The 17,346-nt window shown below is 37.7% G+C and overlaps 1 protein-coding gene across 19 annotated transcripts in view; it reads right to left on the bottom strand.

The window, feature by feature from the left end:
- Window positions 1-17,346, bottom strand: part of SORBS2 (sorbin and SH3 domain containing 2) — a 293,640-nt gene that overhangs the window by 151,549 nt on the left and 124,745 nt on the right. For 8 of the 19 annotated variants that reach the window (XM_063458096.1, XM_063458103.1, XM_063458097.1 and 5 more), the window contains 5 exons: window positions 13,736-13,828; window positions 10,257-10,283; window positions 9,457-9,584; window positions 6,384-6,962; window positions 2,715-2,853 (listed from right to left, as the gene is read on the bottom strand). In XM_063458096.1, the coding sequence (XP_063314166.1) occupies window positions 2,715-2,853; window positions 6,384-6,962; window positions 9,457-9,584; window positions 10,257-10,283; window positions 13,736-13,828 (966 nt within the window). The remainder of the gene's footprint in view (window positions 1-2,714; window positions 2,854-6,383; window positions 6,963-9,456; window positions 9,585-10,256; window positions 10,284-13,735; window positions 13,829-17,346) is intronic. The other 11 variants (XM_063458106.1, XM_063458108.1, XM_063458109.1 and 8 more) reach the window with 5 other exon arrangements.

The raw sequence follows: 17,346 nt of genomic DNA, 5'->3' as shown, positions 1-17,346 counted from the left end.
AGCTAGGTAGCCCACTATAACAGACACACACACACGACACACACACATACAGGCACACACGACACACGACACACACATACAAAGACACATAAAGACACATACAGACACACACATACAAAGACACATAAAGACACATAAAGACACATAAAGACACATACAGACACATACAGACACATACAGACACATACAGACACATACAGACACATACAGACACATACAGACACATACAGACACATACAGACACATACAGACGCACACAAGACACACGCACACAAGACACACGCACACAAGACACACGCACACAAGACACACGCACACAAGACACACGCACACAAGACACACGCACACAAGACACACGCACACAAGACACACGCACACAAGACACACGCACACAAGACACACGCACACAAGACACACGCACACAAGACACACGCACACAAGACACACGCACACAAGACACACGCACACAAGACACACGCACACAAGACACATGCACACAAGACATACACACAAGACACATACACACAAGACACATACACACAAGACACATGCACACAAGACACATGCACACAAGACACATGCACACAAGACACGTACACACAAGACACGTACACACACACAAGACATACATAGACACCCACACATGCAGACACACAAATATACAGACACACACACACAGACAGACACACACAATACATACATACAAAGACACACACATTATATTTAAGTCACCCTCCTGTTTCCTACCTTTTAGATGAAGGAGGGTGACTTTCCCTGTGGTCCAGTGGTGGCTCAGGTGGATGGGAGTCAGAGTTCCCACTCTGACTCCCTGGTCTTCCTCCCGCGCGGCTCTCAGTTTTAGCTGGGGAATCACTTCCTCCCAGCTCTGTGATGTCATCACAGGGGGCCCGGTCGCGCTGTTAAAGCGCCCAGCGCTGACCGGGCCCCCTCACAATCCACATCCATCGGGTGGCCCTGACAGCATGGGCCACCCGATGGACCCCTCCATATGCGGCCCCAGCGGTTTGCCGCGCGGGCCGGGGCCGCAAATGGTCACGGCGGTACCCAGTCGTAGGGGTACCGCCGGCTGGCACCCGCCCGCCCGGTCGTCAAAACCTGGAAATCCCTACCGCCCACCTGGAATCCTAAAACCCCCACTAGTGGGCGGTAGGGAGCAGGTTGACGACCCATGGTGTAAATAAAGTGCAACTGTAAACTAGTGTGAGTTAATGACAGTGTGTGTATACTTAAAGGACCACTATAGGCACCCAGACCACTTCAGCTCAATGAAGTGGTCTGGGTGCCAGGTCCCCCTAGTTTTAACCCTGCAGAGAAACTGCTATGTTTACATTGAGGGTTAATCCAGCCTTTTCACACTGAGAATTGCGGAAGCGGCCTCTAGTGGCTGTCAGAAAGAGAGCCACTAGAGGCCACTTCCGCGATTCTCAGTGTGAAAATCACACTGAGAGGACGCTGGAAGTCCATAGAAAAGCATTGAGTAATGCTTTTCTATGGGCAGTTTGAATGGGCATGCGCTTTCAGAGCGGACGTCGGCAGGGGGAGGAGAGGTCACCAGCGCTGGATTAAGGTAAGTGGTTAAAGGGGGAGGGGAGCCCTGAGGGAGGGGAGACCCAATAACCCTTTAGTGCCAGGAAAACGTCATTATTTTTTCCTTTAATTAAGCAGTTTTCATGTATAGATCATGCCACTGTTGCTCGAATCTGAGCCATTTAGGAGTTAAATAACATTTGGTTCTGTTTATGCAGCTCTATCCACATCTCACCTGGCAGAGACTCACACAACCTGCATGAAAAACATACTTTCATTTTCAACCAGATGTTAATTCCTTTAGAGGTGGTTATCATCCACTTTGTAAATTTAACTTTTATCCTGCACAGGAGGGTTCTGCAGGGTCTAAAATGCTTTTAATGTTGCAGGAGATAAGAACTTATAAATTAGGCAGAATGTACCATAGAGGAAGGTTGATCATTAGATCTCTCTTTACAGGAAGTGTTTAGGAAGGCTCTGCAAGTCATATGCAGGGAGGTGTGACTAGAGCTGAATAAACAAAGTGATTTAATCCCCAAATGGCAGAGAATGGAGCAGTGAGACTACAGGGGAATGATATATATACACCAAAACCATGCCATTAAGCTAAATTTGTTTTGGTGCCTATAGTGTCCCTTTAAGAAATGTCAGGTCCAACCACATCAGTTGAGCTGTTTGGAGAGATTGGGCAGACCTTTGGAGAACTCCCAGAAGACACCACTGGTGTTTTTTCCCTAAATCTGCCTGTATTCAAACATGATAACATGAGCATTTTACCTTTTTTTGTTTCTTTCAAATAAACGATTAATCACCTAAGGGAATGCAGCACCTACTTAAATTAAATGTAGGACTATCCTTGAGTTTATTTGACATATTCAGATTTGTTTTTTAATAAACTCATTTTGGATGCTTATTATTGTTATTTCTATATTAATTTCACTAAATTTGCTAATAGCCTTCCTTTTTTATTTTGGGTGTTCTTGACCATTTCTTTTATATTGTATTTGTGATTGTGTGAACTTTGTTAATGTCTCATTAACGGCCTGAAATATACCACCGCTTTGCAAAACTATTATGCAATACTATATGGTGTATAGCATACCTGTCACAGAGCAATTAATCCATATAATATTATCCATAGGACTAGCACATTTTGAGAAACATACCTGACATCCTGCCATGCTGCATGATGACTGCATTGGAATTAAGCAAGGGAGGTGAAGGGTATGTTGGTGAATAGGGCCGCTGGAAATGACTCAGTGGACTGACTGGGCTGCCTGAACTTCCATTCACTGTCACTGGAGTCTGCAAGAAAACAAATTAAAGATTTAATGAGACACCCAACATTCCTATATGTCCATCACCGTCATTATGTGACAACACAATGTGTTCTTGCAGATAATCAGTAAATAAAGCAAAAAATGTCAGCATAAAACATGCTTTTCTAAGTAGCAAGGATTTTGCAGTTGGCTAGAATGTTAGTGTAACACTGAATATTACTTACTACGCAGCCATCAATAACTATCACATTAGAAATGTATTGACAGAAAACAAAATGCGACTCATACAGATAACAAGCTATAGTAACATAATTCAGGACAAAGCAAATCAATCATAAAATAACATTTGCATATAATTTCTGCATTTGTTGCCCTTACTGAAAAATCAAGAGCTTTTAGAAAAAACAAAACCGCATAATAAAACACAAAAATACATTTTATCGTGCAAAAAACTTGGTTTGTAAACATCTACTCGGCACTGTCTATATACAACACATGAAATGCTAGAATGCAGTCTTTGAAATGGGGGACATCATTGTTAATATATAGAGGTTAAGAAATGGTACACAATAATGATTGGGTCAGCATGATGATGTAAAATGGTGTATTGCAAAAAACAAAACAAATAAAAAAAATAAAAAATGTAATACTATTTTGAAATCAACGGACAATATTACATTGTCAGTACTAGAAAGTGCAGTTACTATACTTACCTACTACTCTAACAATTACAAATGTTTAGGATCGAGAATGCATTAGGGTAATATGTAGATTAAATATTGATTCGGCTCAGAAACTGGGTTTCACCCCTTAAGGACACATGACATGTCATGATTCCCTTTTATTCCAGAAGTTTGGTCCTTAAGGGGTTAAATATTCAAGACATTATTTATTTATCTGTAGAAATCTAGAGAAATGCTCTCGAACTCATGAAGGAATGAAACACCCAGGGAATACAGACTGGGTAGAAAAATAAATCTCTCATTGATCTCTGTATTAGGGAATATTAGTTTAGCCAAATCTCACACACTCTCATACAGCAGAAATAGCAGTCTGTTGACTAAATTCCCAATGATGATCTGCTAGCATAAAAGGCTGGCGTAGCGTTATGGGAATTGTAGTTCGTTAGCAGGAGGGATGTCATGTAGTATTAGTCATTCTACTGGGCAAAATATATAAAATGTTATTGAGTTGCCATATATTAGATTGTGGTTATATTTCTAAGCATATGTTTTGCTATTTGTAGCAGATATTTGAAACATGCATACACATTTGGGTACTCCCAGATACTCATGGTAAATGGGCTCTGCGTCAAAGCCTGGAGCCACCGCTCATATTTTACACTGATTTGATTGACTAGAAATTAATAAATCTTATAAACATGAGAAAATTCCCCAAATTCCTATATAAGTAACTAACAACCTCATACTCCATTATGGCAAGATCACGGTCTGTCAACTGCAGGTGACTCAATATAAACATAAAAGTCCACTTTTCTGTTGACTAGTTACTTTTTTTGCTTACTTCAGTGTTTATTGGGATAAACAGTGCAACAAGGGTAAGTACAACATATTATAGCCCTACTGTATCATCTTGTCAGCATTGAAATCCTTCTGAGATACCACATGCCCTGCCAGCATCTTACCCTTTCCATATCCTACACACTGCAAGTGAATATTGTGCATTAAGATGGTATATGCTGAGAATAATGGGACATTTTCAGTTGGCATCACATCTGGGGCAAAGTGAACTAAAATTGGAGTGTGGTTTTGAGAAATCAGTACAAACAACCCTTGATTTTACTTAGCCATTAGATTTAGCAATTATGGGATAGATAACAGCATATCTATAAATAGTACAAATATATACAAATCTGAAGTGAAGAGTATTGATGGTTTTTCACTTTTTTTATATACTTGTATAAATGCAAAATAAAAATAAAGTGGGGTGGGGGGAACATATTCATCACACATAAAGCACTTCAGCAAGTTAAAGTGATTTTGGTTTCTGGAGTGTCCCTTTAAGGACTGATGCCAATCATTCTATATACACACTTGTAAGCCAGCACATCAGTAAATTGTGACTTTATCTAGAGTTATGTTCCCAATGAAATTGATAGGGTTCTAGTTTATAAATACAGCTGGTTACTTTTCAAAGTGATAATCAATGTGATGCCAGTTCTCCAACTTTTAATTTAGAGAACTGCACATTATTCAGTTGTACAGACTTGTTCATATGAAATCACCTGTAGAATAAAATAACAGCTATGGGTTGTTCAGGCAGGATGGACTTTTTATAAAAACCTTTAGGGACAAGACTCGCTTGCACCCTGAAACCATATTTTATTATGAATAAATCCCATTTTAACCCAGTTAATGGGGAAGTAAAAACTCACATGTGTAGGATGATTTCTTAGTGCAGATCTAAATTAAACTCTCCTACCAATAGCTGATGTACATTTGGCATCTACCTCTTTCACATTAAAAAAAAAAAAAACCACAGTGTGAACTGGCAACAAGCTTTTATCCCTTTTTTTTTTTTTTTTTTTTATCTAAACCGTGCTACAGTTAATGGCTATAAGTATTCATTGCCATTCTCAATCCATAAAGGAAGCTGCTGCTAATGGAATGAAATTGGCACACTACATGTGGTTGTGTGATAGAAGAAGAATGGATTCCATGATTAGTGTTGAACCTTAGGAAGCTAGATAATGCAAATGCTTTGGTGATAACAAATCATTCCATCCCTCCTTTTTGGCTCTGTGTCATGCGGAACACAGATTATAACCTTTCAACTGTTCTCGGCTTTTGTAGTTTTATGATCCAGCGAAGAACAGACATTTTCCATTTTAGTGCGGAAAATCAAAAACCCTACAAACCAGCTATGCTTCTCAGCTCAAAGACACAACGCTTTTCAGAAAACCGGAGAATTGGGGTTTTAGATGTATGTATTAAGATTTTAAATAAATAAACCTTTTAAGGTACTAAATACTTGTGGGGGGAAAAATGCATACATTTATTTATATAGCCATTGGGCATAACGATGTATAATCAATCAATGTTAGTATAATGGTTAATTATAGAGCAATGACAGCTACAGTACTCTATAAATACAGGGTCTATGAATCACTGCATGTGTTTAGCTCGCTCTGTGCCAGTCTAAAGAAATATTTAAAAAAAAATGTACCAGATAGAGACTTTGGGAATCTCAGCATGAAATGTTGGATGGTTCTATATTTGGGACAATTAAAAGATTTGACATCACTGTTTTATAAATCAGTTTATTTAACTTGTATAGATTAACAAATACTGGGTTAAACACATTGGAGGGGATTTTTTTTTTTATATATTCACTTTGTGGATTAAAACTAATACATCTTTGCTAGTTTGTAGCTTGTCACAATGCACTGATACACAGACCCCCTATTTCCTGAATTATTGAGAGTGCTAACCAATCATGAAGTCTCCTACTACAGTATTTTTCACGATTAGGTTAATGTTTTAACTCATTCTAATCTAGATATGTTAGATTTAAAGTATTAAAATGTCAGTATACCACTTGGCTCTTTGCTGTCTTTTGTCCAGAAAAACTTGTTGGCACCTTCAAACTGTCAGACGAAAGTGCAGCTGGAGATCCATAGTTTTCAGCTTTATCTTCAGCCTTCATAGCTGCCTTAGAAGCAATCTCAAAAGACAGGGAAGTTGTGTGCTTTTTAGGTGATTGGTTAGGAGCATGAGACAGAAGGTTGAGTGAATGTGCTGGACCTGCAGAAGAATGGTCTTTTGGAAGTGTATTAAAGCGGGTTTTCTCAGAAGGGAGATCTTGGAGGATTAGTTTTAGGGTGGAAACTCTACGTTCCTTAGACTCATGCCTACGTTCATGATGAATGAGTTTTCTGCTGACATGTTCTGCTTTCATACTTGTATTAGAGAGTGAAACCTGTGCATTAGTGGTGGATTGGGTTTGTAGCATGTTTGAACTTGATTTAGTGGAGGACTGTGAGCTCTTCTTATTAGTAAAAGTTTTAACATCTGATGGGATTAGTGTAGTTATGGAGTGTTGACTGGGATCACTTTGCAGGTAATTAGTTGATGATCTGTGAAAGCTTCCTTTTCTGGGGGGTGGTATTGGAGGCTGTTTGTAAAATGCAACCGCACAGCAAAATACATTATGGGGGGAAAAAGAAGAAAGCATATATTAGCATGGTAACATTAAACATGACTTTACTATAACCAAAAACATTATGGAAAAACAATTCCACTCTTCATTCATCTGATCTGTACGATCAATTGAAAAATAACTTTTTTAGATAGAAAACGTGTTTCTATTGAAAGCTTAAGAGTAATACAATTTTTTTTAAAAGACAGGGTCGATTTTTTTAATGGTACATCCTGGTCATGTGGAGGGTAAAACCCATCGATATTTGTCCAGAAATCTGCAGTTCCAATGACTCCTGCAGTCGATGTGCTATATGTAGCCCATGCAGAGGTAAGTGTTTGTTGATTTTTTTTGGAATTAAATAAATTAATAAAGGACTATGGTGGTCCAAATACAAAACTTGGGAATATGCTCATTTCAGAGTATTAAAAAAACTGAAGCCAAACTCAGCTCAAAGAGAACACTTGCTGACGCGCTAAAGGTAGAATCCCAGCAACCTTGTGAATTGTTCATCACAGGCATTTTTAATGGAAGCATAGGTCAGGAGGTGATCTCCTGGGTGTTTTGTTATTTATAAAAACTTCAATTTGACTTAACAGGTTAGATGCGTCTCTGTTAATGCCTGCTATAGATCACTGCAGTACAACGCTTTGCTCTAATTTTCAATCTCAAACTTTCTGCTGTTTTTCATCCTCGGTCTTCTGCTATTATTGGTTTGGAGCAGTGGGAGACCTTAATGGAGCACATATAAGGATGAACATGTCAAACAAGTTTAAAATTGTAATACAATTTAAAGGAACTTGAGCCAGATATATTTTCAGAGGCAGCAGTATGAATACATTATGTTCTACGTGGATCCCCAACATTCTTGAAGGTATCAAGGCCATGATATCCAGATTAATGGTGCTGTATTGTATAGAGATTAGTTGGAACATGATGAGGTCAAGTATGACCTCATTGTACAATTAAAGAGACACCATCATCTCAATGAAGTGGTCTGGGTGCCATGTTATTCTAGTTGTAACCTGGCAACTTAAAACAGTCAGTTTTGCAGGAACGACAGCCATTAAGAGATGCTTGATAGGCATGTCACTCACATTTGTAAGAGCTTTATCAGTCTCTGTATAACACAAAAAAAAACAAAGATGCTTTTCCAGGCCTTGGTCCCAACTCCAAACATCATAGCTATGGATAGGATATGTATTTATTCGGCAAGTAAAAACTTTAGAAAAAGTACAAATGGCAGGGAAAATTCTCCAATTATGCAGTGTGCAAAAGTAAAAAAATCACTCTTCAGAACGTGAGTGAGATACTTATCAAGTGTTTCACTTATCATTCCTTTACAGCTCACGCTATGTATTTTCTTTTGTTTCATTTTAGATAGATCTATAACTCTTCTGGATGTTTTATGCAATTGGCTGAAAGTGTATACCATACCACCGGAAACAAATCACTAGACTAAGTATCTGTTTGTGTATCCACTGGATGCATTTTTTTCAATTTTGTCTGGTATTTCATTTTAAGGTGTCGAGAAAGCACTTAGAGTGATTTGCACAGTGTTTATATTCATGTCGAAATGAAGCACCAACACACACTTTTATTTAGTTTGGAATCCAGTTTCAAAGTGTCGCATATATCTTGTTCATGATACAAAATTTTAGATAAAACAGGAAAATGATTTGAGGAAATTAAATAGAATATAAAAGGAAAAGAGGACCTGAATAGAATTCAAGGGACCAATACATAAGTGATCTAAGAAGTCTTAAAAGCTGGCAATTTAATGGAAATCAGTTACACAAAACATGTATCGCTCTCTGTTCAACTTCAGAACTTTGGCCATGAAATGGAGATTTTTGCAGAAATTAAAATGTTTATCTGTATATTTGCGACTGTTTCTTCTGCATAGCGGGATAGGGGATACCTGCTAATTTGTCCAGCTCTGTTGATGTCATGTAATTGTATAAAAAGCAACACTTGAAAATAAGGCGATTCATTAGTTAATATATTGACTAGGCTTTTCAACCAAAATCAATCAAATCATCAAGTGATAGTAAAGAAAGATACACAAATGGTAGGAAAAAAGTTGTGTGAGGGGTGGTGTGGGGGGGAGAAATGGTTGAATTGATTCTTATATTGTTACATTGATGTATAAATTAGGATATTTAGTACATGCACAAAACATTGCTGTTTATTCACCAAATTATATTGAATAAAACCAAATTGCAAATTACAAACAAAAACTGTGGATTTGAAAGAGAAAAGAAATATCTACAAATCATCGATCATTATCAATTTGTTTTGATTAAGAGGCTTCTCCCAATTATCAAACAGTTCTAGTTTAGTGAATACGCACTATTAGCTTATCGGTATTATCAATTCTAGTTTAGTGAATACGCACTATTAGCTTATCAGTATTCTTCTGTAAGTCGTACTTAACAATTTACTCTACATGGCATGAAGACATATTTACCTGTGTCGGAGATTTTCTATCTTGCAGGTTTGGCCGAACACTTCGAAAACCTTTTGCTGCAAGGGAGGAACCACTTGAGTCACCATTGAGACCATCTTTGATAGAATCATTGTATGACCTCCAGATATCTAGGGTCAGATCACACCATATGCATAGAGCCATTATTGTGCTAATTACCCTCTTCGATTTACAGCCAAACGCAAAAAAAGCAGCTAATTTATGAACAGACAGCCTTTGCTTTGCTATCATAGGTTGGTGGATGACTGATCTTTTTGAACTGGATATCTGCAGCTCCCCTCTTCATTAAGAGAATTGTAATGAGTAAATGGGTAACAGCGAGTCATTCTGTTCTCTTCTATGATAATAAACAAGTCATTCTTACAACAATACCCAGTCTTATTTTTCTTTTTTTCTTAAAAATGCTCTTTGGAACTGAGATAAATAAATTGACCAGTTATTTTTAAGTGATCCTTTTAAGGATCTTGATTTAAATAATTATAATTTTGGGACAAATTGCTTGAAACAAAGTTTTGCACATGTCTACTAAACAATGCCTAAATACTAGACTGCGGCCATTTGTCCTTGAGAACTAGTTTGCAAACATTAATGGAAGTGCAAATCTTTCTTTACAAAAGAGAAGAGTGAAATTAAAGCCCAGGGCATACAATTCTGCATGTAATACATACACAAGCCTAGAGTAGGGGAGACATGGAAGCAAATGAGAATTCTAAACTCCCTTTGACTGTTCAAGGGTTAATAGTCCCTGCTTTGAATATATAAAATAGTTATTATATGAATACCTGCATCAGACGAAGGCGACTCTTGTCCTAGAAAAAAAGAAATATTGCAGTTAAAAACGTTCACCTTTCGTCTTCCTATGATATTCTGACACATTATACCAAGGTAAAAGGGATGTAAGAAAATTATGAAAATTGGATATTTTTCTAGAGTGAAAAGATGCATGAATATTAATAAAAAGGAATGTGCTACACGAAAAGTAATGCAATACAAAAATAAATCAATATGGAAAGCAAGAGACCATGAGAATTGATCATTCATGCCAGAAAAAAATTCAGAACATTTTAAATAACAGTCGCCCATAGATTGACCAGTCCAGTCAAATCAAAGAATAAGCGTGGGAAGGCCCAGACCTAAGTGTTTTTAATTTTTTCTTGATATATTTTTTATTTTTTTAAACTAAGGCAGTTGTTTGTTAGGAGTTGAGATCCAGTTCTTGCGCCATTTTGCCACTGATAACCTTTTAATCCAGAAAGGTGACTCTCTAAGGGCCACACGTCAAACTTCAAATTTATTACAATAAGCTCCATATTATCTTATTATAAACTATTTCAAAACATTGATTTATACGGAGGAATGGCAGTGCTTGAGAGAGAATTTACTCCTGAAAAGGTTAAACGCATTTATATTGAAAAATCATGTTTTTTTTCACTCTGTGAGTCATTTATCTGACATTTCAAAGTATAACAATATTGAAATTATATGTATATTAGACAGGTGATGATTCATTGTTCCTTCAAGTTTTAAAACAAACCCACTATAATCGTTTCAAAGTGCCCAAAGGGAAAACAAATAAAATTTGATTTATTTATTTTTTGTCTTCAAATTTATAGATCATAAACTAACCCACCAGATTTTATACTCTGACTCATGAACACATGCTTTTGAATGTATGAATATTCACGTACATTTATGTCCAAATGGCTGACCGATATATACAATAACAGGCGTATTTTCAAATCCTGTAGATAAAAAAAGCTCTCTAAGCACCATAATAATTAATACTACCCATTTTAAATGGTTTGACACTTACCTTTGTACAGAGCCCTTACACTCTTCTGAATGTTGCTAAAGAGGAATCTCCCATTAATTGAATTGACGGAGAGTGGCATCTATCACTCTCAGCTAATAAATGATGTACAAATAGGGGTAGAATAGGATGTCAGCTGTCACATTCTCTACCAATGAATGATACCCTAATAGAGATCATCATAATGCATGATATGGCTAACTCCGTGCAGTGCAAGGTCCTCTAATGTCAGGGCAATCCCAGGAGAAAGACATCATTAATGGGAGTCACATACAAGGAAATCAAACCATTACAAAACATTACCCTCTGCCGCGTGCAGTGTAATTCTCTCCATAGTTTTTCTGGAAAGCCATCAGCGTACATAAGTGCTCCCCAGTAGGCTCTGAGCGAGCCATATGGTATTCTCCAAAGCTCCAGAGTCTGAACTCACAACAGATCACAACAAACCATTCTAAATACCAGCATCCAGGGAGACATTATTTACAGCTCATTTGACATTATTATAGTTTTATAACTCCCCCTTATGTCACATCACGTTTGAATGGAACAAAAATTATTGATCTGAATATGGTGTGCAATAAAGTGAAGTTTTAAAACTTTAAGAGTGTCCAATGAGCTGTGAATGAGTTATTCATGGATACCTGGTGCTCATTAATGCTTCAATGAAAATTCTACAATAACTGGCTAAAATCTCACATGTACTGTGAACTGCTGGGAACTGGGATGCATGGAAACAAATGGCTTGTCGCTTGCAGTTACCTGACCAATCAGCTTCCTCTGATTAGGATAGTATATAATCATTTATTTGGTTGTGTTCTAATTTGCTAGGACAGGACCTCTCTGCGGGACATGCTTTTAGGACTGATTGGCATGATTTTGTCCAATGGGGAATAATTGTTTTAAAAAAAAGAGCAAAGTTTAGATTCTCACCATCCCCGCAACTAGCTTGCAAAATATAGTCCCCTAGCACTCACTAAAATGGCTAACATAACATATAAAGATCACAAAACACTTTTAGCCATAACTAAAGCACTTGTAGTATGCAATGGGAGGTATACAAATTCATCTTCAATGTCATCAATGTGTCCCTTTACCACATTTTTCAAAGGTCCTGCATTTTTACACTCCAGTTTGTTGGTGTTTTTATTTTGTGCATATCACTGCATTGTTTTATAACATGGGTCTGTATTGTAAAGATAGAAAGGTTTGACTTTGGTATAAAATTATTCCATCAATTTGCATTTTAAACAAAAGGATACATTTTTACGAAAGTATATCTCAGCAATGTATCACTATTTAGTCAATCTCTCTATATGAATATATTTAATTTGTGGACCCAGGACATACCGGTACTTGAAAACGAGAGGAATCTCAATATATCTTTCCTGGTAAAATATTTTATAAATAAATAAATACATTTGAGAGAATGAGAGAGTGTTCGTGTGGAAGACTGTTCTCCTTTATTTTACATCTAGCATGGTGTTTTGCAAGGGATTAATAGAAAATAATTATATCATACTAGATTATCCTCTCTTTTCAGCTCCTATTTCCATCCTTTATTTTACCATAGCTACAATATTTGGCTTCCTAAAATTGCTTATTTAACCCCTTAAGGACACATGACATGTGTGACATGTCATGATTCCCGTTTGTTCCAGAAGTTTGATCCTTAAGGGGTTAAAGTCATTTTATTATTATATAATTGACTATTTTTAGTTTGTTTGTTTTGCTGATTTTTAATATTAAACAAAACGGTTTCCATTCATTGGTGTGAACCAGGCCTCATTACTGTCAGAGTTTACGAGGGACATCCCTGTCCTTTCCCACCATCCTGATTTTGATACCTGGTTTTACACATCTGGGACAACTAGGGAACTGTCCCCAAGCATCACAATGCAAGTGCACCATTGGTCGTATCTTAAGCTCTCGACACGGTCTGCCCTGTATGGATCTAGCTGGACACTATTAGTCCGTCTGATCTGGAAACACGCCAGGCTGACAAACCACTTCTGTCGGTGCCTTTCCAGTCGGGTCATTTTGGGCAACAATAGTGATACAAGTTGCGTTCCTGGGAACTCCACCCTCATCCCAATCACACATCTTCCAAGGTATGGTAAAACATTTTTTTTCTGTGTCTTTTGGCAATGGATCAAATACAGAATAGTGTTTTTTTTAGTAGTTTCAATGTATTCATACTAGATAAGGGGTACCCAAAAGGTAGATCCCGAGATGTTTTAAACCTACAGCTTGCACAATGCTTTGTCATTCTAAAGACATGGCGTGCAAAACATCATGGGAATTGTACAACATATAGGGAACTAACTTTTGGGCTCTCTTGTATTCGACTATTTGGAATTCCAAAAGAACAAGTCTGGTTTTCATAGCATCCTTTATTTATTTGCCACAGGTGTATTGAAAGGATGCATTGAGTAGTTTGGTTAGTTGCTATACCTGAAGCCAATAGATTTGGTGAACTCTGTACTCTCTTCACAGCTGTTAGTGTGACAGACATTGCAGAGCGCTTGCGAGCATATCCACCGCTATCTGGAAAGCACACAAAGTGATATTGTAGCAAGCCAAAGACAGACAATCACACAGAGCAAGTACATGATGTAAAACACCATAGCACTGATACAATGTGCAGGTAAAAACAATGTGCAAGACAGATGAATGACATAAAGCAATGCTTGTAAACAGTTAGTCAATTTAGTGTGGAAAACTACACAACAGTTACAAAGGATTCCCCTGGTCAATAAGAGCCCACATTTGGCAACTCTTATTAAAGCAGAATCCTCCCAGAAGTAATATCAGTGAAAATACAGATATCATTCTGTCTCACAGGTGTTAATACAAGTGACAAACACAAGCTTGAATCCAGTACTTTGTTTAATGTGTACACTATTATATATTTTTATAATTTCACTTTAAAATTTGTCTGGATGGACTTCCCCAGAGAATCATCACCACTGCGTCCATTATTGCTGCAATTTATTAATGTCAGTGTGCTGTCGCTTTCAAATTAAGGACAGTTCTGCATGTCTGTCAAATCCACCACAACCTCAAATTAGGACTACAATCTTATCCCAAACAATGGTTGTTCCCACAGCATGACTACCAACACCTAACACACTGTAAGATTAGATTTTGAAACTATATATGCATATGCACATTTATAAATATTTGTTCATATCCTTAAGGTTCTCTGATTGTGTGTATTTTATTTGTTCTGCTCAAATTTACATAAAAAGACACAGGTTTTGAGAAGTGGTGCTCTGTAGTTTGTCTTGTTTTTTTAAATTAAATTAAATTACTTACAATAACATATCAAGTCATATTTAGTATACACACAGACAATAGACTGTGTGGCCAGCACCGTATAACGTATGCATAAGCCCTAACACTACCACAGCGACAAATGACACAAATGTTCAGAGGAGACAAGCAGCCATTATGATAATTTGAACTTTTAAAATTAAAATCTATTTGTGCTGCTGTATGCTTACAAAATTTTGGTCACTGTTAAAAATATATCATAATGTATCCTGTTCCAATCCATTTCATATTACTAATTTGTTATGGATTTTTGACACAACCAGAATATGACGTGAAAAGTTCATGCAAGGCACATTGGTCATGGATTGGTTCATTTTCTTAAATATTTTACTCTATGATCCTTAAGTGCACTTACATTTAGATATATGTTTAACCAAGTATTAAAGGCATATTTATACATTCATATATATATATATATATTTGTAAAATGCATACACTGATAACAACAGGCAGCAATACAGTCTGTTAGCTAATATGACATTCATTATTGCACAGGCAGGGTAATGGTAAATCACTGTAGTGTGGTTTGATTACAGGGACACTCCAGGCACCCAGACCACTTCTGCTCATTGGAGTGGTCTGGGTGCCAACTCCCACTACCCTTAACCCTGCAAGTGTAATTATTGCAGTTTTTTTAAACTGCAATAATTACCTTGCAGGGTAAAGTCCTCCCCTAGTGGCTGTCTATTAGACAGCCACTAGAGGGAACTTCCTGCTCTATAGCACAGGTTTTCTGTGCTAGAGCGTCGCTGGACGTCCTCACGCTGTGTGAGGACCGCCAGCGTCGCTCTATTCCCCATAGGGAAGCATTGAAATTAATTTTCAATGCTTTCCTATGGGGTGCGCTAATGCGCATGCGCGGCATTGCCGCGCATGAGCATTAGGTTTCCTCGGCCGGCGGGCGAGATCAGTCTCACCCACCGGCCGACGTAAGCAGAAGGAGGAGCGGTGGGGGAGGAGGAGGAAGCAGCGACGTGGGACCTGTCGCTGCCTCTGGTAAGTGACTGAAGGGGTTTTCACCCCTTCAGCAACTGGGGATTGGGGGGTGGGAGGGAGAGGGACCCTCCAGTGCCAGGAAAACGGATCGTTTTCCTGGCACTGGAGTTTCCCTTTAATGAAAACGTCTTACACAAATTACTACATCTCAAGCAACTGTAAAGAGTTCAATGGAAGATCTTCAGTCTAATTTATGTATCGTTTGTGTCTGTGTGTCTGCGTGTCTACATGTGTGTCAAAGATTTCTAGAACAAAAAAAATATTTGTTTTCTGCACACTAGCCAATTGTTTTTATGTTTCCATCACTAAATCACGCACATGCAATGCTGACAAGGTATATTGTCCCAAAGAGGTAAACATTTTGCGATTTATCATTATTATTATTATTATTTTTTAGAAGGGAAATATTTACAAACTCAAAAATCTTGCTGTAACTGTTCTACTTTTCTTGAGTCAGCATTTTTTGTATGCTTCTAAGTCCCAGCAGCTTTAGGGTTTAAAGAAGCATAATATAAGGTTGCATTAATTGACTGGGAATGTGCCTGGGGTATATGTTGCTAGCAATTTAATCCTTGTCCCATGAACAGCACTTAAAATGGACCTGTCTCTTGTGGAGTCCCTATTTTCACTTGTACCAGCAGGGCCGGACTGGGAACTAAAAGCAGCCCTGGAAAAAAATTCTATACCAGCCCAATAATATGTTGTGCCAGCATAGTGTGCAGATGTAGAGGTAGAATAGATAAATTAAAATGGAAACCTAGATTTCCAATGTGAAACAAAGCGCTCACAGGACTTCAAAATAAAATAAAAAAAAAACAAAAAACTTTTAAATGTATTTTAAGCAAATGTGTTTCAGTCCAACTACCTTGACATACTAAGGAAAGTTTGGTAATGGCACTAAAATGGTGAAATGGTTGCACAACTGTGATGTTATCTTGTTTATTTTGAAGTCCTATGAGTGTGTTATTTACTTTGAATATGTTATTGTGCTAGAATGTGCACCTAGCAACAAGACTGGGCCAATATGCGCTCATTACATATTAGCGTGTGTGTGTGTGTGTGTATATATATATATATATATATATATAAAATAAATAATAAACTTTTTTTTTTCATTGATGGTGAGTGCCAGAGGTTGGAGTGTATATATGTATGTATGTATGTATGTATGTATTACTGTCAGAATTACATCAGTTACAACTTCTATCTGTACATTGTGTTAGCAGGAATGCTAGCAAAATGTATATATTGAAAGCTTTCTCTCCCCTCTCCTCTGGAAAAGCCCAGCAGCGATCCAGGAGCATGGGGCAAGCAGGGAGACCTCACTCGGATGTTTTCAATGATATGTTTAAAATTACCGTGGCTGAGCGTGATTGCTCTGGCGTGGTATTTTAATAAATTTCAATGGCTATGTGATGCAGTCACTTTGTGCGTGACTAATTGTGGCCGCAACTGACAGAGGGAACCCAGTACCTTTTTCTTAATGCTGCAGCCAGGAGGCAGTGTCAAAAACACAGCGGATGAGAGAAATTTCTCAGCCATGGTAGTTCAAAGGCTTTAAAGGGCTATGTGCAGCGCTCAGTTTAAGTGCTGTACATATCTCATCTGTCAGTCTGTGGCCACTAACTGTGAACCCAGCTGATCCAGGACATTCTCAGGTATTGAAAGGCACCTGGTATTTCCTGGTACCATCCAAGATTTCATCTGCATTATGGTCTATGCCGTTACGGAGT

The sequence above is a fragment of the Pelobates fuscus genome, chromosome 6 (assembly GCF_036172605.1).
Source record: "Pelobates fuscus isolate aPelFus1 chromosome 6, aPelFus1.pri, whole genome shotgun sequence".
Lineage (NCBI taxonomy): Eukaryota > Metazoa > Chordata > Amphibia > Anura > Pelobatidae > Pelobates > Pelobates fuscus.
Note: the sequence above shows the minus strand (reverse complement) of the source record. Positions and strands in the feature narration are given on the sequence as shown.